Genomic DNA, 21,888 nt, shown 5'->3' with positions numbered 1-21,888 from the left:
ATCAGTCAGAAACAATGTCAAATGATTCACAGAAATACTTTGCAATTAACCTTGCACTGATGTTTCTATTCAGGCAGTTGAAATTGGAATTAAATGCACTTAGAAGACTTTCGCTTCTACATGGTTAATTTGCCCCAGCAATCTGAAAACATGAGCTAAACTGACATCTATGAAATAGTTTTACCTTAATGGAAGTGTCTCTATTAAAAAGCACACTAATTTTAATTAGATGAATTTAAGGTCATGCATTGTTGCACCGTATCTTCCAGTATCCCGCCAGCTATGCTGGTGAAAAAAGCTCCTGCCCTCAGCTATCAATCACTGACCCTTCAGCTCTGCTGGTGGAGCTGCCTGAATGATTGAGCTGTAACAAGTTCAGTCACAGTGACCAGGGTTAACAGAGGTCTCATTCTTAACTTGTAAAAGCTAATTGGATTTGTTTTGGCTGAAGTGAACGAGGGAGCTTCGGAGACAAACTTACGAGAACAGCCATAAATTAGGATTTGCAGTGTAAATGTTTGTTTATAGGTTGCATCAGTGTAATAAAAATGTTACCTTTTGCTATAGACCTACCCTTGCTTATATCCTTAAGACAATCATCAATACCAGCACTGCCACCGTTTTCTGCAGCCCTGTGTATTACTAGCCTAGCAGCATATTGTAAGGGTTGTTACTGAACATAAGTCAGATTCTTTCTCCATAGACTTGCTTTTGCCTATTTGGAAATGTGTTTGTCTACCTGCACACTCCTTGCTTTTGTTCACAGTCCTTGAGGTCCTGATCCTGCAGTCTTGCAAACATAAAGTCAAGTCTGCTGGAATGGATCTGACTGCAGATTTCACTGTGGAGAACACAATTAAGTAGTTCAGTTTTACTTCTGTTTATAATAAAGCTGACTATAAAAAGTTTTATAGTCAGTTTTTTGTTTCTTATGCATGAGCACAAATTTGCAAGTTCTGGCATACAAAAAATTCTCATGAATGCTAAAACTATTTTAATGGAGAAAACCTCAAAACCAAGGCAGCCTTTGCAATAAAGATAAACTTGGTAGTGGAAGTGATGGGAGGTTGACTGCAATGAAGGTAGAATTGACCATTCTGCTTTTATTGTCCATGTTGAGAAAAATGGGGGAGCCAGTGGGAACCTGTGCAGGTGGTGGTATATGCATTCCATGTTAAAAGTAGGTTTTAACGAGCTTAAGCTTACTTAACAATAAGGCTTGAGTACTGCAATTGATTATATATATGCTTAACTTTTCACATGTGATTAGAGATACTGATTCTGGTGAGCTACTTTTATGCATTTTTGTCAAGAATCTATGTAAACATTGCACTTGAGTAACATGAGTCTTGAAAATCCTCAGAGTAAAAGAACATAGCAACACTGTATAGAATTGGTCTTAATTTCTAGGAGCCTGTAACAAAAAAATGAGAGTTTTCTGAGGTAATCTCATCCTGCTATTTCTTTTCCACTAAGAACTGTTTATATTAGTGCTAAGGTGTTGTATAGCTGTGCAGGACCTCAGGCTGCATTTGTAAATAGAAAATGCATGCTTTGTGAAGGTGAGAAAGTTGGTTTAGATAAGTGAAGTACTTTTCTTGGAAAACATAATCTTTCTTTATTCTAACAGCTCCAGGACATGGTATTGTTGTTCTTGCAGATGTCATCTGTAGCTAAACTGCAATTAAAGGTTTATTCTTTACCTATCATTATCAGATGATTGGAATTAAATCAAATCCGTTATGTGAGTAGATTTAGCTCTTTCACATTGTTGTACTCTTCTGTGATCTGTGAATTTAAATAACAGGGAATTGCAGTCACAGAATTTATGGCCTGAATAAAGTAGCAACTAAGTCTATGCTAGAGACAAGTGCATTCCAAAAATAAGAAAAGAGCTATTAGTACTGATTAAGGAATGATAGATGTCAACAGGTTGCAGGGGAAAGTAGGTGAAGAAGTTGCAGCTCATTTTAAGCACCAGGACTGTCAGTAAATGATGAAAATTCAATTTTTAATATAATACAGATTCTGTCACATTGCAGAATTTCACAAGTACTGTACAGAGATTTCTTTTTTGTGTTCTTGCCTGTAAATGTTTAAAGTTGCACTATTTCTATTTTACTTTTGATTTCAACATCTCAAAAAAAATTTGGCCATAAAAATTGCTTTTGCATAATAGGTAATTTTAGATTATTAGAAAGCATTCTTCTCCACATCCTTTAAAAATTGTTTTGGTTGCTTTGATCTCTGAAGACCCAGCTTAGTGCTCTATTGGTACAGTTTTGCACCATTGCAACTCTACTGAATGTAACGGAGTTGGTGTTGGCAGGAAGCTAAAGCAATGAACACTAAGTTGGGAGCCCTGTGTTACCATCTCCCTCAGGAATTTAGCAGTTAACACATGTGTATGTGTGTCCTCCTTCTGTTTCACTCCTTTCAGAGGGCTTTCTTCATTAAATGTACCTACCAGAAGACACTTACACCAGCTATGTAACCAGGCCTTTTCCCTAAGTGAAGGCACGGTTTTAACCATTTAGATCCACCTTAAGCGTAAGTAAGGGGTTTTAGGTACTGCAAAAACATTTTTGTATTTTGATGCTGAAGTTTACCACCCTAAGGAGGTAGAACATTGTGATGTTAGCCAGTTAGCTCAAAGTGATCCTTCACATGACTCAGAAAAATGTAAAAGAAAAGAATTTATGTATTTACAACATCACATGTAGTCAGGTAGTTGAGTTACAAATGTTACAGGCACAAAGGGGACAGAATGCAACAGAAAACATGAGCACTTTAAAGTGATTTTTTTAGGTGATTTTTTTTTTTTTTTTTAACAGTATCAAGGGTTGGCTGGAAGAAGCACTAATGAAGTATTGCAGCTCTACTCTGCTCATGGCCAGCAGCAGAAATTGCAGAGGCGTTCTGTTGTAATCCATCTGCATGGAGCAATAAAGGTAAAGACATTTAGTAATAATGTAGGCATAATCTGTGCCCTAAACATTTACATGCTTATTGAATATAGTAAAACCCAGAAAATGCTCAGATAAGAACCTGATCTATGGCTTTATTGTATTCACAGCAATGCTTGCAATGAAGTGTAGCAATGCCTGAGTTAGCTTAAAATTTATAGTGGTTTTGCTGCAATAGGCTGCAAAGTCACCTGAGAAGCTGGTAAAAGTGGCTGCTCCTGAGCTCCAGGATCTTATGTGTAGGCTGCTATCAATACCTGAGCTAGATATTTTTGTAATCAAAACCTTGCAATCCCTGATTTGACTATCATGTAGACATCCCCTAAAAAAAACCCCCATAATTGTGATATACTTTCACCAGATAGGCACATCCTTTAAAAAAGCATTGGAGAGCTCCACTGATTTCACTAAGTGTTCTGCTCTGGCAGACCTCACAAGAGGGAGTAGTTTGCTGTATGCTCACTCAGGTTTTCTTAATTTTGCATTGAAGAGGCTGGAACTGTTCTCCCAGTACCAGTACCATAACATTTTCCTTTGTCGAAGTACTTATTCCTGAAGTTACTCCATAGAATAGTGAGTTCCTTTTAGGGACACTAACAGTTGTCAGCTTTTCTCAGGGCAGCACTGAATGTCTGCATAAAATGAAAACTATCTCAGGAAAGAAATCTGATGCTTAACAGGCAGAAGGATGTAGCTTAATTGTAGCATAGTTGGACTAGACGATGGTTGTAGGTCCCTTCCAAGTGAACTATTCTGTTTTATTCTAATTACAGTGATGCTGCTCAGTAGATTTTGCGGTGGTGTTTTACGTTTTAGGTTAGCTAGAATGGCAGAACTGCTTGTGATGCAGTACCAGTGGATTGAGATGGTTTACTGTCAGAGATGAATGAATGTTAGGAGAGAGCAAAGCTCTCCAAATAAAAGTCTAGATTAATGGTAATCCACTACCTGTAATAAAAAAATATATATATATTACTTCCCAGTTATATTCTGTGGCTTTTGAGAGTGAGAAATGCAGTGATTTTCTTCCTTTAGCTCAGATTATTGTTTTATCATTGAAACTAGTTGATGAATTCAAGGTCAGTACCACAGCTGGAAAAATAAAATGCCACTGAATATGTGACACTTTGTACCAGGCTGACTAATGAAACATCACAGTGCTTCTGTGAGATATACAGTATTGTTAAGTTTGTCTTACAGATGGCTTTACATGTTTGTTCCAAGACTTAGATGTCAAGAAGTCTACTAATCCTAAAATCAGGTCAATTTTTTTTTACCTTATTTGGACTTTTAAGTGAATATAAGCTGCTCTTATAAACATTTAAAAGTCTCATCATGTATGTTATGCTGAGTTATATCCATAATACAAATACTTTTCTGACAATAAAGGTTTCTGATCTTTTCAAAATACATCTGTTTTCACAGGGAGACATAGAACTGGCTTATTTAATAAATGACTTTGAGTGAAGCTTAGCAAATACCTCCTGATCAAAGTGTGGAATGAATGCAGTAAGGCATCTATAAATCACAATTTTTCATTGCTAATTCTGGATATGTCTTAGAATCGGACAGAACACACACACGCTCACACACACTTATTTTTGTTTGATGAAATAAGAAAGAGACTTTGTTATACCTGAAACTGTGGTATGGTCGAAGTATGTACCGTAAGATGTTAAGGATCCATAAAGTCTTGCTGAAGCCTTTAGGAAATGACAGTACTAAATATCTTGCAGGATCCTTCTCTAAACATACTGAAAGATGTACTCCCGAAGGCTTCCCTCCATCAAGTAGAGGGTTCTTCCTGACTTTGATATCTCACCATAATTATTTGTGGTGGTGTTATATTGATTCTTCCTTAACTGCTGTTTTTGTGTCTTTATAATGTGTTTTTTATTCTTGCTGAGAAGAGGCTTAAGCAAGACCTGAAGAGCCTCCGTTCATTTGCTCTTGAGCTTTCAAAAGACTTTCAGCGTCAAAGCAAGACTTATCTTTACCAAGTTTTGACAGCAGTCCAAGGGATACAGCTGCAAAATGAAGCAATGCAAAGTAAGGCTCCTTGTACTTACGTTTCAAACATGTAACATCAGCAATGTCATTGTTAAATGTTACTAACATTAAAAGGTTGAGTTTGATTTTTGAGAAACGTGTCACTGAAACTGTAGCGCTTGTTTTTTGTTTGACATTAGATCATCAAGGAGTTCTGAAGCATTAGAAAGAGTACAAATAACTCTGCAGAGGTTATGGCTGATAATTTGGATTTAGCTTTTGTGTTGATTGCAGCTGCTACTAGACTGCTGCTGAGTTGTCTCAGCTATAACATTTTCCAGCTGAAGTTCTCGGGCTTGTTATCTTGACTATTTTAGAATAGCTGAATAAAGAATGTGTTGCTTTAGCTGAAATTTGTCTGCTTTTGACTGTAGCAGAAAAGAACTCGGGTGATTTCAGAGATTTCTGAAAATACTGTCTGAAATTAGGACAGACTGGATTTTTAATATTTCTGTGTATTTACGGAGAAAATTTTACTTCCAAACCAAAACCAGTTCCACTCGCTAGACTGTAGATAATAACACCACGTGGACTACTGTTTCGGCATTCAGGCCCTTCCTTGTTCATGTGTACGTATAAAGCAGACCCTGCAGTGCACTGGTGCTCTCTGCCCTCATCGCTGCAGACTAAGTGCATTGGTCCTACACCTGGACCTCCTGGCATGGATCTTTGCACCTGCTTTCAATGTGCTTGACTCTGGTAGAGCTCCTATGAGGCCTGAGAAGCACAACACATACGGAGCTTAAATTGTTTGAAGCTTAGCAGCCTGATGAACTGAAAACAAATACACAAATTTATAATCAGAGTCTGTGGGTGATGCTCTGATATCCGTGTGTTGCCATTTAAAAGGTGCATTTTCCTCCTGCTTTACTTTTTGGTTGAAATACTTAATTTTGGGACTGATTTGATTCTGATGGGACTACTCATGCCAATAGCAATAAACAGTATTCTCAGTGGTGGGTGTTTGCAGAACTTGTCCCTGTATGTTAGGTACTAAGTTATGATTAAAATTGATTTGATTACTGTATTATCCACGTAGAGAAAATGCTTAATCAAGTTGTCTTTATAATCAAGTTGTCCTTAAAACGGAAAAAAATGAAGTGGAAAATTAACCCTAGATAAAGGTGAATGTTTCCCTTATTGAAGCAGGGGGCTAAATGAACAGATAGGAGGTTGGATTTGGCACTTGAGTTGTTGTGGTGTAAATAAATAGTAAGTATTCCTTACGAGGCCTTGCAAATTCCTGTTGACTGTTCTCAATTTGCACTTCATGGTGCATTGTTCTATGGAATCATAACCAGGAGAAGCTTCCTTGCCTATAACAAAATAGTGTGTTGGTACTTTGGTGCATGACCTATGTTTTTAATTTGGCCATTTTTCAGTTCTGTGTCAAATGTTTTAGATGGATATTCTGTTATTAAGGTTAAATATGACAGTCAGAATTGCCACCCTTAAATTACACATAATCTTTTATGAACAGAAAGTCCAAAGTATGTATTCAGGAGATAATACATGTTATCAGTTTAATCCTAAAACAGAGATTGTAAATGAGGGAGAGAGTTACAGAGGAAATATTCAAGTAGGTTAATTTCAAGGCTGTAGTTGACATGCAGCAAACTATAAAACTTTCACGTAGTAACTGAGTAGTCCCTTGCTTAGAAATATTTATTCACAGTCTGAAAACCAGGCTATTGCCATCTTTCCCACTGAAATTTAAATAGTAGTAATTCATGAGAGAGAGAAGTGCCCATTATTCTTTTGTTATAGGCCTGTTTCCCTCATAAACAAAGCTGCTATCATTTTAGCAAAAATACTGGCCACCTGACTGCAAATGATACTATTGAGGCAGATGCAGTAATTCAGCAGATTTGTGGAAGGGTAGGAATTTCTAAAAATTTAATATGACTTTTTAGATTGCTGCACCATGCAGGTATTATCAGAAAGAGGAAACGACAGTATCTGTGTGTGCAGAATGTATTTTCAGAGAGGTGAAACCACTGTTCTCCCTCCTTGGCAAAGTGGCAGGTACTAAGGAGCAAAATCTGTCCAAGTGAGTATGTGACAGAGGAGGTGCTGCAGGTTACTGACATATTTTGTGAAAGCTGCTGCAGCCCAGTGGCTTAGATATCCTTTGTGGTTCCAGGACGCTTTCTCTCTGGGGTGGAGAAGAGGAAAAATTGGGTCAGGCGCTTATTTCCCACTTTGCCCGTATGCTGGCACCTACGTGCTGTGCTCCTCTTAGAGAAAGGTGAGCTGTGCACTGTGCTGATGACTTATATTTGTGAAATGTGAACTACCATCATCTTTTACCTTCAACAGCAGAGTCTCACCAGCTCAGCTGCCTTTGGAAAAAGCCTTTCCTTCTTAGTGTAGAGGAGGAGAGGGACCTTGGATTCAGCAACAGAAATACTGCAGCAGCCCAAAGAATAATTTTATAGCCCAGGACATAAAACACAGCTGAATTCAAAAGAAGTTTTGGAATTAAGTCTATTACATCGTAGCTGCTTATCCTAGGAGGAATGGTCAGATTGACCTCCTTTTTAAACTGGAATCTAGTATGGAAAGAAACTTTAAAAACCCCACCCCAGGGAACTCTGGGGGCAGCTACACATCCATATCTGAGCTAGGCTGTGGCTGTGCTAGGTTATGGTCCTCCTGTTGTTCATATCCCTGCCATGGACCTTTCTGTTATGCTGCTATAACTGTTTGTGTGACCACACACAAAACAAATCAGGGAGCTGATCCGGGACAGAAATTACTCAGCAAGAAGGATTGCTTTTAGACCTCCATGTGACTGTGGAAGCAGTTGTGCAAGCACAGCAGAAGGTTTGGTGCAGCACTGAATAGGAGGGGATGAAAAGCTCCTTAACCAGGACTGTCAATTAAAGAAAATTACAATCCTGAACATGTTTGCAAGCCATCACTCTTCTGCAACTGTTAGTCTGGTTATTGATGAAGATCCTAACTGCACTCAGTGACATTTAAACAGAAAAATCAGCATTCCCAGCTCCCAGAAAGTTTCCGTATAGGTCAATGAGATAGGCAAAGCATGGGGGAAAGGGATGTCTATAATGGCTGCAGGCACGTAGTGACTACTTCTTTTGAATAATGAAGAGTGGATTATTAGTATTTTAAAACAGATGCACCCAGTGGCTGCCCCTAGGTTGTGGATGAAAATGTAACTTCTGAACAGCTTGCAGCTGATGCCAAGCAGAAAACTAGGAAAATGTTAAATAAGTGTTTATATTTACAACCATATAGCTCCATTTTCAGAAAAATTAAAAATTCAGAAATAATTTATGCATTAGGAAACTTGCTCTGTGGACCTTCTATTCAAAAAATTTTTCTGTGCTGCACATAAAGTTTTACAGAAGACGGACATTAAAACTGATGGTTCACTCTTAAAATATCAAAATACCATCTGCTAAATGCAACAACTTGCCTCATTTTCCACTGTCTGCTCAAAAGCTCAGGTGTCAAATTAGGAAGCCCCAAGGTTGATTTCTGTTTTCACAGTCATCTTCACCATAGGAGGGCTAATTAGGAAAAAAAAAAAAAAAAGAGTAATTAGGGCCTGTAACTGGATCTATAATGTCCAGTAGGCTTCTCAGATCCTCATGAAGAGACCACTTAAATATTGAAACAAACTAGTATTTTCTTTCTTTCAAGACTGGAAGAATGGAAGAGTACCCTTAGCACTATTGCTTTACTGCTTATTCAAGAGACTTCAAGAACTGAAAGTGTGTGTACACAAATTTATAAATGAAGATACTTATTATGGAGATGACTTAAATAATCAATGGATTCCAATCTTGTATTTTGAAAAATACTGTATGATTAGGGGTCAGTGACTGTAAGAGTTGCTTTTGACAATTTATTGTAACATATTTGCATGTGATTCCTCAAACCAAGACATACTAGTGTTACTCCACATACAGGATGCAAGAAAAAGATTTTTCTTAGTGAAACTCCTAGATTTTGATTCCCCAACTATTAACATCGTTTCCTCTGCATGCATGCACTTGTGGAGGAACATTATGAGCTGGAGGTGAACAGTGTGGGTATTACAAAAACAAGATCTGAGAAATCTCTAGTGTAGACAAATGTCCCTTGAAGTTATCTGATTTTTTAGTCTATACCAGAGAGCCTAAATCATGTGTGACATGCTGAGATTTTAATTCTGTTCCTTTCTTTGTAAGGTAGCACGTCCTGAGGCTGGTGGTCATGCTGCTAACTCAGCTCTCAGACCATAGTTTTGACTGCCTGATACTCTACCTCCTCAAACTGCTCACTAATTGCAGGGGAGATGGATCTCCCGCTGGCGTTCCTAAAAGCTTGCTTTTTACACAAGTTTACAGTCACGTTGTGTGCCTTCTGGGCTGTGTATTTGTTTTAGGCCTGCTCACTGTTAATGTAATTGGGATGAAATAAAACCATTTGTGAAGTTAGAAGGCTTTTACAATGACCCATATTGCTCTCCTCAGTTTTGTGAAGGAGACTTCCTGGGGTTCAAAAGATCAATCTTTTTTATGAAATCCTACCCATACAGTGAATGCATCTATCTTAAAGGGAAACCTTACAGCTGTTTTACAGCATTCCTAGCACTGTAAATGAGGCTGATGATAAATGATAGGTCAACTTCTTGTAAAGTTAGCTGGCGTGAATCTAATAATCTGCATGTATGGCATGAGCCTTGCAAGTGACAGCACCTTCTAGAAGCAGGTTGCTTCAAGTTTAGGTTTCAGGCTTCACTGACAGATAACATTAACGAAAGTGACACATTTGAACTGTGTTTAAATAGCTTGTGTTTTTGATAATTTTTCAAGATTTCACATGTATACTTGTGGTAATTATCTGTAACTTTTTATAGCCATTTCATAGCAAGAAGTATGATGGGATTTTTCTGAGGTGCCTGGTAAATCAGGAACTAAGCCTCCTAATTAAAGTTTGGTAAAAGTTAAAAAGGTTTATGCTTGTATTTCATGAGGTGCTACTGGAAAACTCATTTTGTAAAGTCACAGAGTTTAGTTCTTTGAAACAGCTTTCTTCTAGTGTTTCAGATAAAAGCTTTTGATCTTGAGCAGTCTCTACAAGAGGTGACAGAGAGATATGAGAAAGAAAAGCAAAAGAGGAGAGCTCTGCATAACAGCTTAGTTGTAAGTATATTTAATGACAGAACATTTTCTTATTTTGTTGTAATTATGCCCGTAATTCCCTCACCAATAAAACTAAAGAATATATTTTTCATGGATATATCACCTCCTCCAGCTGTCTGTATACAATGCATTTCTTTGCTAAGGCACGTTTGTCTTACAATAAACCCCACACCATTCTTTTTACATAGGCATCTGCCAAATACACTCGTGCAACATATTGCCCTAAAGAGTATCATCCATTTTGAATAGTGGACAAAACCTGAGTTTCTTCATCCTCTTCTCTAAATTTGCAGCTTCTGAAATTGTTTTAGAATTCTTAAAGTTGTCAACTCGAAATTTCAAAATGGTTGTCTTTTATTTTTCCATATATGTCTAGCTGTATCCTGCTCAGCCATTAGTGATGGTTCATTTGGGATTAATTTTTTTTCCTTTTTGTACTTTAACTTTTCCTCCCCACCCGCCCAAATGACTAGTTTTGGGTTTCCTGATTCAGGACCTGATTTTTAGAAACGCAAGCCGCCTTCAAACAAAATTCTTTTAAGTTTTTCTACCTGGGGAAATGAAGCTCTTCATTAAAAAGTACTTGCCTTCCAAACTCTGCCTTGCATTGCAGTTTACCGAAAGGATATTCCCCAAGGCAGTGGGGAGTTAATGCAAGAGGTCACTAGTCATCACAGGTCAGCTTGTTTTCACTAATACAAAATGAGGAGAACTGATCACCAACAAAAAGGAAGGCAAAACACGAGGTTAGATAAACTGAAGTCTGAAACGGCCTGCAGAGAAAAATCAGTTATTGGCTTTTTAGTCATGTTATGAACACACAGTGGCGAGGCAAAGGTACAAAATGTTTTATATTCCACATCTTCCTCAGGGCTGGTGAAAGAGAAATGGAGTGTGTAATCTCGTCTGTTGAGTTAACGTAGGTGTCTGAAGAAGCTCAAGTAAAGAGGAAGGAGACTGAAGAGGGAAAATGGCTCAGACTGAAAGCCTTTTTTTTCCACATAGACCGGAGAGGCCTACACCATTCCAGAGCTCTGAGGAGCTCATACTTCCTCAAGTACTTTCTCTAATTCTCAAGGAAAATGATATTGATACTATTTTTCTCTCCACAGAGTCCAAGGCTGTGATGTTGTAAACACCTGCTTTCCTAAACACGGTCATGTCCGCTTCACAAATTCCAGTGTATTTGTCCTCTCCAGCAGTTTGTGTTAAATACCTCTTAATATTCTAACCCTAGGAGCTGAGAGGAAATATCAGAGTCCACTGCAGGATCCGACCATTGCTACCTTTTGATACTGCTGCTGGACATTCAGTATCACAAGATAGGTAATTTATTTTGGCTGTGTTAGATCTTAGCTGACTCATAATTAATATACAGAGAAAACAATAGTTATATGTATGTGAGAACAACTGTGTTCTGGATTTTTCTGGTTTTATGTGGGGGGGGGAGATGACAATGGTATCATAAAAACTAATTGCTGTTTCCTTTTCCTTCTGCTGCTAAATTGGCTTTAGCCAATCTCATCCCCTTGTCTGAAAGTTTGTCCACCTGAATAGAGAGCCATAGCTGTTCTGCCAAGCTAGGATTATCCCTGGCTTGGCAGAAGTAACACAGCTGCAATCAGTTTAGAGTATTTTCACTATCCTATACAAATTCTGGGATACAGTAATGTAATAACTGTCAGAAGTCGTGGGTAGAGAAACAGACTCAGCATTACAGTTGTTTTGTAATGCTATAGAACAGATTTGCTGTCAGCACAAACACTGGTAATTCTATTTCAGCATAATTTGGCTCTGCATCCCTAATTTATAATACACTTACTGTAACTGAAGTGTCAAAACATTCCAAGATCCAAAAGGAAAAGAGGGATTAGGTGCAAGTATGTGCTGTAACAAGCTGAATTCTCCATAGATGACTAACGTGAAAGAAGGTAGGGATTGAAACATACACAAACAAAGAAAGAAGGGGATAACTAGGTGGGTGGCTAGAAACCAGTAACATTATCATTTGCTCTGTCAGTAAATAACTGATGCGGGGCTTTATTTTACTTTTGCTGGCTGGTAATTCTAAAAGAGCACATTCAGTGTTTTAAAGTTTATTAATTTTTGGCAAATCTTTTAAAAAAATAGAGAATTGTTTTAATTAAAACAACATAAAAAATGGCAGACAAGAAATTTCAAGGAGCCTGAAGAGGAAACTTGGCATTAACCTGTGCTTGATATACCTGGGAAGGAACCCACTCACTGTTTTTGTTGCTGTATGGAATAGTGCAATCATGTGCTGAATTGCAGTGTAAAACAGGATGGACTGGGCCAAACAAACAATCGTTAAGACTAACTGTTCTTAATATATCAAAAAGTAATTTATATAAAACTTAGTTGTAAAACTAAGGACTGATTCTCAAAACCCTTACACACATGAATGAATTTATACACCTCAGCAATCCCAGTCAGTTTTTGGACTAGTAATGGATGCAAGATCAGGGACAAATACCTAAAAAGAGGGTGTTTTTCACTTTAATGTTCTAAAGTGAAACCCTCTTGTTACAAGCTCACATTACAATCTCAGAATAATAGAATGACTTGCATGTGAATTAGTCGTAATTGGGTTTGTTCTAAATTTCTTTTTTTAAGAAGATTATTTTGCTTGATTGCACCATAATTTGTTTTTTATTCACAATTAACTATGGCGTTAGTATGTACATGGGGTACAATAGTAATGGCAATTCTGAAACATACTCTTCAGACAATGTATAGTTCACAGACGTTTTGAGCATTGACTTTCCTCAGCTAAATGGAACATTTATGGTTTGAAAGGTACCTTTTTTTCTCTATTGTTTTTTTTTATTTTCTTACAGGCAAAGAAACTCTTCAGAAAAAGTGGCATATGCAGCTGATGATGTGAGTATTTGATGGTGAAATTCAAAAGCACATTCACAGATACTAGGAAGGAGAAACAAGAAGGACATGTGAACCATGGGTTTTAAAAAAAATGAGGTACTTGTCAATTGGTGCGCAGCTTTGATCACCCATGGGTGCAATAGCAGGTGACTCGTGCTGTTTTCATCCCGACTCTTTGTAGTAGTAATAGCTTGGCGCTTCTGCTGGTGCAATCATGCATGAACCAGAGGTTGTCTGTTTGCAGTAGTCAAAGCGCTGCAGGCTTTCTGCAGTCAGTCCCTTTGAGCCACTTGTATTTGCTGTAAGTATTTCTAAAATTGTATCAGGCTTTTTTAATTTTATTATTGCAACACAACTAATGCGTTAGGAGAGAAATACACCTCATGAACCACAACAGCCTACATGGTACTGCAGTCAAGCATGTTAAAGTGTCCTGGCTTAGATCCATCAGAGGAAGGAGAATGAGCATTGAGGCTGCAAATCCAGATGACGTTCCAGCATTAATTGAGGCCATTACCAAGATATAAAATTTAAAAAGGCACAGTAGTGTGAGCTAAGGTCAAAGTATTAACTTGGGTTTTAATTTTCTTAGCTGCCATAGTTCTTAGTTGGCTGCTCACTGCTACATGGTGATCAGCCAAATTCTCTTCTATAGTGTAGTGCTTAAAATATTGCTGAAGTGACCAACAGTGTGTTATGCGTTTAAATCTCCCAAATTATAGCTTCATTAGGCAGATCTCACTTGCATAAAGTGGATACTTAGAGAGATATATATGCAATTAGGAAACTAATGGAGCACATTAAGAGTCAGCTAAGAAAGAGTAAATATGTCAGGAGATAAAAAACAGGGATCTGTAATGGTGGACATAGTATTCTGGATGCCATGACCCATTTATTGTACTGTAAAATGCCACAACCATTTCTGACCTGTTAAATTTTATTGCATGAAGATAAAATTAGATAATATTTAGGTTTTGGATTATTTCATATAGATATCTGATGTATTACAGTATCTGTATGTTTACAGGCAAAGCAGTGTCTGCCTGCTTATGCCAATTTATGAATTTTAGTTGGTATGAAACAGTGACCTGGTAACCTTCAATATGCTAACCTGTTCTCGTGTTTAAAAGTCCTTATGAAATATTCCAGGAAAATAAATGTATGCATGGACTTGACTGTAAAATGAAATTTGCAAGATACTAAGTTCCTGGGTTTGGAAAGCACAACATTGACTTCAAATGTTTTATTGGTTTGCCTTGACATTTATTTGGTTAAAATCCTTTCTAGTTTTGATCAAACACCTTAAGTCTTTGTGTTAGTTTCTTAATATGAATTATTTTAAGAAAAAAAATATTTTTGTTTAAAGTATGCAAGTTCATGAGGGAGGATAAAAGCACAACTGACTTTTTACAAAATGCAGTCAATTTAGATTAATCTAACAAAAGTAAAGGAAAACAATGTTTATTGCCTACTCATTTTGCTTTTAACAACTGAAGGTGTTATGCTTGTGGCTAGGATAAATATGAAATTTTCAGATGAAATTATGGGACTTGTTATTGAGCAACTTGGTTAGTTGCAACGCAGTCAAAGCTGGTATTTCTGGAAACAAGTTAACCATTTTCCAGACAAGTATTTATGATTTAAAAGGAAATTTTGTATCAAGGTGAAGGAAGACTGTCTGTGGTAGAGGTGCTGATTTTATTAGCTTTGCATTTTAGATCATGGCTGTCTTTCCAGATTTTTCCCTGAAAATAGTTTATATGTGTAACATAACCAGGCAGTTAGCTGCCATGATCATTTAAGAGCTAATCTGTGTTAGAAAGCAGAGCTGCATTTGAGAACCGGAGCCGCAATGCAGTCCAGCATACATATCGGAAACTATGGTTGGATCTTCTGGACAAGCTTCAGCGTGACATTGTTCCAGGATTGGACTGGAGCTCTAGTAATATGCTGATCTGTCTCACCTATGCTACAACTTTGTCATGTTATAACTAGAATAGGGAAAACATCTGCCTCGTAGTGAAAGACCACAACAGAAATTGCAGTATAAAGTAGCTTTGCTTCTCTTCTGCCAGGAGCTGTGTTGAGACTTCCTTCAAACTGTCTTTAGATAGGCTGAACTGACACTTAAACAGAATGGTTGTGTGTCTTTTTGTGAGACAGACTACACGAATTCCATTTAGTCTTTGAGTGTTTTTTCTTTTGTTTATTTAGAGATTCGTATCATTCTTAGAAAGACATATGTGAACTTTTCTATAATCTTGCTCATCTTCTCTAGAGAATCATTATTCTTATTCTAAGTCTAAAAAAGGCTTAGGATTTTACTGGATGTACAGGAAAATATTTCATTTCAGTTTTTGAGCTACTTTAAGATATTTTGAAGTTTTCTTTTTGCTTTCCTGTCTATGCCCAGCTTCTCAGCGTAACAGTAACAACTGTCTGAGCCTTTGTTCTGAAGCTTGTTGTGCAATAATGGTGGAGAGTGAGTACACACTACACATCAGGTTGAACTACTCCACGTAGACAGGACACTGAGCACCGCCGGTATCGTCACTACCTGAGAAAATGAGTAGGTGAGGTACTGAATGCTCAGACTCTTCTTGGTGGTGACAGGACAAGGAGGACTGGGTGCGAATTGAAATACAGGAAATTCAGCTTAAACACGTGAAGAAGCTGTGGGGGTAGTCAAATGCTGGAACAGGTTGCCCAGAGAAGATGTGGTCTCTGTCTTTGGAGATACTCAAAAGCTGACTGGACACGGTCCTGGGCAACCTGCTGTAGCTGACCCTGCTCTGAGCAGGGGGTTGGCCTTGGTGGTCTCTGCAAGTCCCTTCCCATCTCAGCCATTCTGTGATTCTGGTCTAGGATTCCACCTGCTGCTTTTCTGTAATTTTGTCCATCTCTGGCAGGCTGTGCTGTGTGCGTTAGTGAATAGAGGTGTCATGTTTGAATGAGTAGCTGTGTTTTCACCTGGATTCACAACACCAAATGTAGACACTTAAATGAGGTGTGTGATCGCTCCAGATTCCCCTTGAGGTCACTGAAGAAAAGTAGCCACCTCCAGAGGGAAAGTCATTCACCTAAGATTGGAATTTTAATGTGTTTGTTTGAATCCAACTTCCTTTGGCACAGAGAAAAGAAACTGGCTGCCTCTACGTGATTAATTCCTTTCAAATAATTTTGAGAAGGTTTTCACTTGTGAGTAGTTGAGAAAAAGGGGATGGCAAAGAGGATACTCTGAATATCAGGAAAGGTGCAAGATTCTGCTGTTTCTTCAAAACAGGACTGAGAAAACATGATTTAACAGAGCTAAGACCCTCCTTTTCCTGGGAGATGATTTTGTAATAGATCAGATGGATGTAGCTATAGCACTTGGAGACATTATCGCTCCCCAGTTGCTTATCACCACCCCCAGCTAGAGGTTTCTTCCCCTGGTGCTTACCCAGTGCAGGGAATCCTTTAAGCTGTCCGTGTCAGCCTCAGTGCTATGTCAGCCAGTTGCACTGAAGCTGACAGTGAAACTTGAGCAGTCACAGTCTCCTTTACATTGGCTCTGCTCTGGAGCAGTAGTCTTGGGAAAGGGGGCATAGCCTTCAGCAGATATGCACTAACAAGCAATAAGAAATGATAATTACCACAGCTGGATTCTGTGATCATGTCTATATCCACTATTCCATATAACTCATTTAAAATTATTTCTCTGCCTTACTGAATTTCACTTACCGAACTGCTCCCCAGGCTTGGGAAGTCAGGCTTGGGTATCAGGACAGATTGTGAATATTTATGAAGTATCCTTTTCTCATTTCCATGATTCATATTGCCCTGAAAGAACTCAGACTGGGAGTATTCTGTGACTCTGGGGTGAAAAAAGGGTTCTTCAGTGTACACGTGAGACAGCTGTATGGATTTCATAAGCACTATTGACAGGGAAACCTGATGAGATTCTGTAGGCCAGCAGCTGTGGTGGATATGTTAGGTCATACTGATCTCCTAAGAAAGGAAGGTCATTACAAATGCTCATCTGAAACTTCTGCCTATTAACAATTCTTTTGCTTCTATGTTATGCAAATAGAGTTTTTTCTGTCCCATTTCTCACTTGAGGGAAAGCTGGTCTGCAAGTAAATTTGATACCTGAATCAGAAATGTGTTCCATCCTTTTCTTTTGTTGTACTCAATTCTGTAACTGCTGCTAGATTTGCCAGTACTGGGATGGGTAACATAGCTCATTCTGTAGAGTGAGTGTTGTCATCATTAGGTTGATAATGATGCATTGGCCTTCTCCAAAGAGGAAGAAATACCTGTAAACTCAAAACAAGAAATTTGATTTTTATTAGCCATTTGCATGCTGGACACACTGTTATACAATCATGATTTGCTCAGCTCTTTACGACTTCAGTCTGTGGCAATCCTCATTTGAAGGCGATTAGTTCAGCACTCCAAGCTACTTGTCTGAAGCACGGTAGGAATTTCAGCACTCCCATCAAATGCAGTAATGTAACCGCAGGTTAGTAAGCTAGGAAACCTCCTTGAGTTAGTTGAAGTATTTTGTGTACTAGTGAGCTTCCACCCAGATTGTTGTAAACCCCCACTTTTTTTTTTAACTTTACTTTTCTCTGCAATTAAGCAACATGTGCCAAGAGGAGCAGAAAGGCACAGAAGTTGCTATGTAAGGCATGCCAGACTGCTGTGATTACACTCTGGTAGTAGTTTAAAGAGCTGCTTACATATCTGTCAGACTGACAAAACTACTATGTAATCCATCTGGAAAGTGGATTCCACTAAAAACTCGTGGAATTCTACCAATTGTGCTAGCGTAGCTTTCTCAGAGTTGTGGGTTAGCATGTTATTCTGTGAAATGTGCATCTTCTGCTCAGTTCTAGGCACAAATATATATGAAATCAATCCGAAAAGGCACTGTGAAAACTGGCCCTATAATAAAAAAGGTCTTTTTTTGCCATTTTTTTTTTTCTATCTGTGCTGGCAGTTAGGGAGGTGGGGTTTACTTGCTTGTGGCTTTCTAGGCACATAAGGAGTTCAGGTAAGGGTTTGGATCTTTCTTGTGAACTTAAGTGCCCATAGTTTGTGTTGGTTGCTCCTTAATAATCTGAATGTGTTTTAAGATCCTTTCTTGTGGTCTTGCTAGTTCACTGCAGTATGCAGGCTCTAAAGCCTCACTTGTTGGTGACTGCTGGAGAAGGGCCTTGGACTTCCTGATCCGAATTACTGCTGTGACCCAGAATGTTAGAAATTATAAATATTTTTGTGTGTGTATGCCTATGATATTAACTGTAAGTATTTTGTTTTTCTCTTAGGAAACCGTGCTTGTAAAGTGTAGCCGTCCTGGTCATGCATCAATAAACAAGACTTTTCAGTTTGAGAGGTGGGTAGTCCTGTGTAGCAATCTGAATTGCTGGGTGAAGGCTAATTTTTTAGTAGTTATTAGTTAGAAGGTAATGTTCTTTTTCTTTTTTTTTTTTTTTTTTATGTGGTATTCACATTCTTCCCAGGACAGAATAATGCACGTCAGAATATAGATGGCGCACTTAGTCTTCCCTCTCAGTGAAGACTACTGCTATGCCTAAGTTTGAAACCTGTGTAGAGATTTATTTGACGCTCTTCACAGTCTGAGTAGCAATCACGATCCTTGCAACATGTTGTAAGATAGCAAAACGTTATGCACATTTTAAAGGGAAGGAATTGAGGCGGATTGCTTGACTTCAGCGTTAGACATACAGCATCACTGAGCCAGAAACTGGACTGAGGACTTGTAAGACTCAATGTTCAGCCATGCTGCTTTTAACTTAGAGTTAAAATGGCCTGAACAGAGACAGCAAGGTAGAGTAGTGACATGTAAATCAGTGATCCCCAAGGGAAAGGCTGTAGTGGGACCACTTTCCTTATTACGTGCTCAAGAATCCACGTAGACGAGAGAGATTTTGAATGCACCAGCTGTGATAAAGGTTTTAATTTGTGTTTGTGCCTTATGAGACACCAGAGAGTCAGTCGGCAAGACAGAAAACTTCATGGAGTCAGGCTGAAATGTGCCTCATGTTCTTTCAGAATGGAGCTGACCTGAACCTCTGAAAAGAGGAATGAAGAGTTAAATTAATATAAATGAGATCTCTGTAAACCAAGAAATACAGAATTTTGCCCCATACCTTTTTTTCTAACACAAACTTTGCATCTATACATTGCAATGACTCATACAGTAGGCTCTCTACCCTGAACCATGCTTCAAAACCCTCTGGAAACAGAACACTTGAGGGCAATTTCATGCTTCCTTGCTTAAAGGCAAAACTTGATTTTAAAGTCAAATGTATCCAACAAGAATTATCTGTCCTGGTTTAAACTTAAGGTCTGAGTCTGTTCTGCCTGAACTGTAGGTTTGCTAAACACTGCCAGTCATTCACCCTTTCATTGAGGCATCCTTCCAAGATGCTGCCTCAAGAAAACTGGGGACTGCTGCTGTGTAGGCCACCAATCAACTGAAAATTCCTGAGATAATGCAAATCTTGGGGAAACTTTACAGACCCCATAGGTTGTAAGACTCCCTTGATACAAGGTATATGAGATCTCTCAAGGTACATGGCCCCCTCGCATGTCTGCTAAGCTACTTGAAGCAATTCCTTTCACCCTCCAGCTATACCTAACACAACCATACCAGCTGAAGTAAATGCAAAATAATACTGGAATTCAACTCTGTAGAGCAATGCAGTTAATGGTATTGACACAGGATTCCAGAGGTGCTGTGACTCTCGACATGTGGTGTAGATCCTGATAATCAGGAAAAGGGTTAAAAAAATGTAAATCCCCCAAAGAATGCAGTTCTTGGGGAATGTTTTTTCAGTGTCCCAGCACAGCTCTTTTTATAAACAGAAGAGCATATGGTTCTTATGAACTCAAAAATGTTTATTTTTTTAGCAACCTTTTATGGAACTAATAAATGTCAAAATATTTGATTTCAACTCAGAAAGAAAATTCCAGCTTTCAGCATGTTATGCTTTTATAATTTTATTGGCGAATCAGTTAGCAAAATAAAAAAGAAGCTCAGAATTTTCAAGGTGAAATTAACATTAATCACTACACAGGGACAAATCTACCATCATTCTGGTAAAAATACACGAGCTTATAGAAAGAGATTGTCTGGCTTTGCTGCATCTTTCATGGTCTCAGATAGCTAATTAAGTGGGTGTCCATGCTTCAGCCAGTGCTGTGATTACAGTGTAGCATAAACTAGTTCAAGCCAACTTCTACCTACCTCGTTTGTGTACTGGTAGCATTTGAACAACAGCACCTAAGTAGTGGCAGTAAAACCCCTTTAGGAAGTTGAGTAAATATTTGGAGTAGTTACTGTAACATGGAGCTCCATGCCTTTCCTCTGAGTGGCTACCAGAACCTGAACCTGACATCGTTAGCTTCGGCTGTAGTACTTTGCATTGCAAACAGACTACTAAGACTGGTTCATTCTAGCCCTGGTTGTGGTTGGCAGCAATCTATTTGCTTTATTAGACAGCAAAACCCATCAACAGCAAGCGAAGACAGTATGAATGTTCTCATCTCTAAAATACCTTTTTAAGTTTGGGGGTTTTTTTAATGTAGTAGCTCCGAGATGTTTTGATGTGTTAAGAAAAAAATATCATTTTAACACATACTGAGTTAGAGGCCTAGTTGGTTAAGATGGAGGACTTGGTGCTAATGAATATTTCATCGATTGCAGGTGATAAATGAAGCAGAGAGAAGTGTTTGGAAGTACTTTTGCTCTCTTATATTGACCTTGCAGATTTGTTGTGCAAAGTTTACTGAAGCATATGTGTGTATGCATGCAAAGCAAGGACGGAGTATTGCTATTCAGTGTCTGTGTCTTCCCAGTATGAACTGTGCCACATCTCTGCATATTTCCTGGCTTCTCAGTGTAGTATGACAGCACATCAGTGGAATGGCAAGACAAGCAGTATTTGTCCGTCAAGCCAGACAAGTGCTCCTTTCCTGATTAAAGAGAGTACATTTTCATGCAACTTACAATTAGACTGTGGAACACGGTGCCACAGCATGTTACTCCAAGCCAAGAATTCAGCAAGATGCAAACAGAAACTGAATACTAATTCTAATAATTTTTTTTTTAAACAGAGATTCAATTCATATTTCAGTTAGCTTCTCCCCTCCTCCCTTGATATGCAGTTGTTTTAGACATCATGGTTTTGGCCCAAGGATTGTACTGTCTTTGCTCTTTTCTAAGAGGTGGAATAACTCATTCAATTTAATTGTCTTTCATTCTGTTTAAAAATTAGTCTGAAATCCACATCACAATGTAAAAGAAAGTCTTCCCTCGAGTGAGGAGTGTTTATTGCAGAGCAGCTAGTTCAGCAGGGATGGGGATGGAAACACCTTAGGCTGATGCTGCCCATAAAGACAGTGCATCCTTAAACATGACCCTCAGGGCCCTTCTGATTTGTGCTCTGCCACTGACTCTTCTGAGACAAGTCCCAAGGCAAGTTTGAAGCCTCTGTACCTCTTTTTTTCCCCCAATCCTTATCGACACCTACAGGTAAGCACAACCTGACCACTCCCTTCCTTAGTGTGACACAAAGGAGACACAGGCAGCAGGGATATTTCACAGTCTGGTAGGTGGGAGAAAGGAACAGGGATCCTGTACAGCCTGAAAAAAGGCTCCATCTGCCAGAGGGGCAGGCAGAAGGATTAGGATGAGCTCAGAGAGCCACAGGTGTACACCTGCAGGTTGCTCCCTCCAGCACAGACCACAGCCACTCCCAAAAAGTGGGTGAGAACCTTGGACTTCTAATTTTCAGTCCCCTGAC

At 38.6% G+C, this 21,888-nt stretch overlaps 1 protein-coding gene across 6 annotated transcripts in view; it reads left to right on the top strand.

Moving 5' to 3' along the window:
* The window catches only part of KIF25 (kinesin family member 25), a 41,793-nt gene that overhangs the window by 2,104 nt on the left and 17,801 nt on the right, over window positions 1-21,888 (top strand). For 4 of the 6 annotated variants that reach the window (XM_030034903.2, XM_030034902.2, XM_030034901.2 and 1 more), the window contains 7 exons: window positions 2,835-2,951; window positions 4,877-5,015; window positions 7,159-7,263; window positions 10,068-10,171; window positions 11,409-11,497; window positions 13,030-13,072; window positions 18,385-18,452. In XM_030034903.2, the coding sequence (XP_029890763.1) occupies window positions 2,835-2,951; window positions 4,877-5,015; window positions 7,159-7,263; window positions 10,068-10,171; window positions 11,409-11,497; window positions 13,030-13,072; window positions 18,385-18,452 (665 nt within the window). The remainder of the gene's footprint in view (window positions 1-2,834; window positions 2,952-4,876; window positions 5,016-7,158; window positions 7,264-10,067; window positions 10,172-11,408; window positions 11,498-13,029; window positions 13,073-18,384; window positions 18,453-21,888) is intronic. The other 2 variants (XM_030034905.2, XM_030034904.2) reach the window with 1 other exon arrangement.

Source organism: Aquila chrysaetos, chromosome 13 (assembly GCF_900496995.4).
Source record: "Aquila chrysaetos chrysaetos chromosome 13, bAquChr1.4, whole genome shotgun sequence".
NCBI lineage: Eukaryota > Metazoa > Chordata > Aves > Accipitriformes > Accipitridae > Aquila > Aquila chrysaetos.
This window is presented reverse-complemented; position numbering and strand designations above follow the sequence as displayed.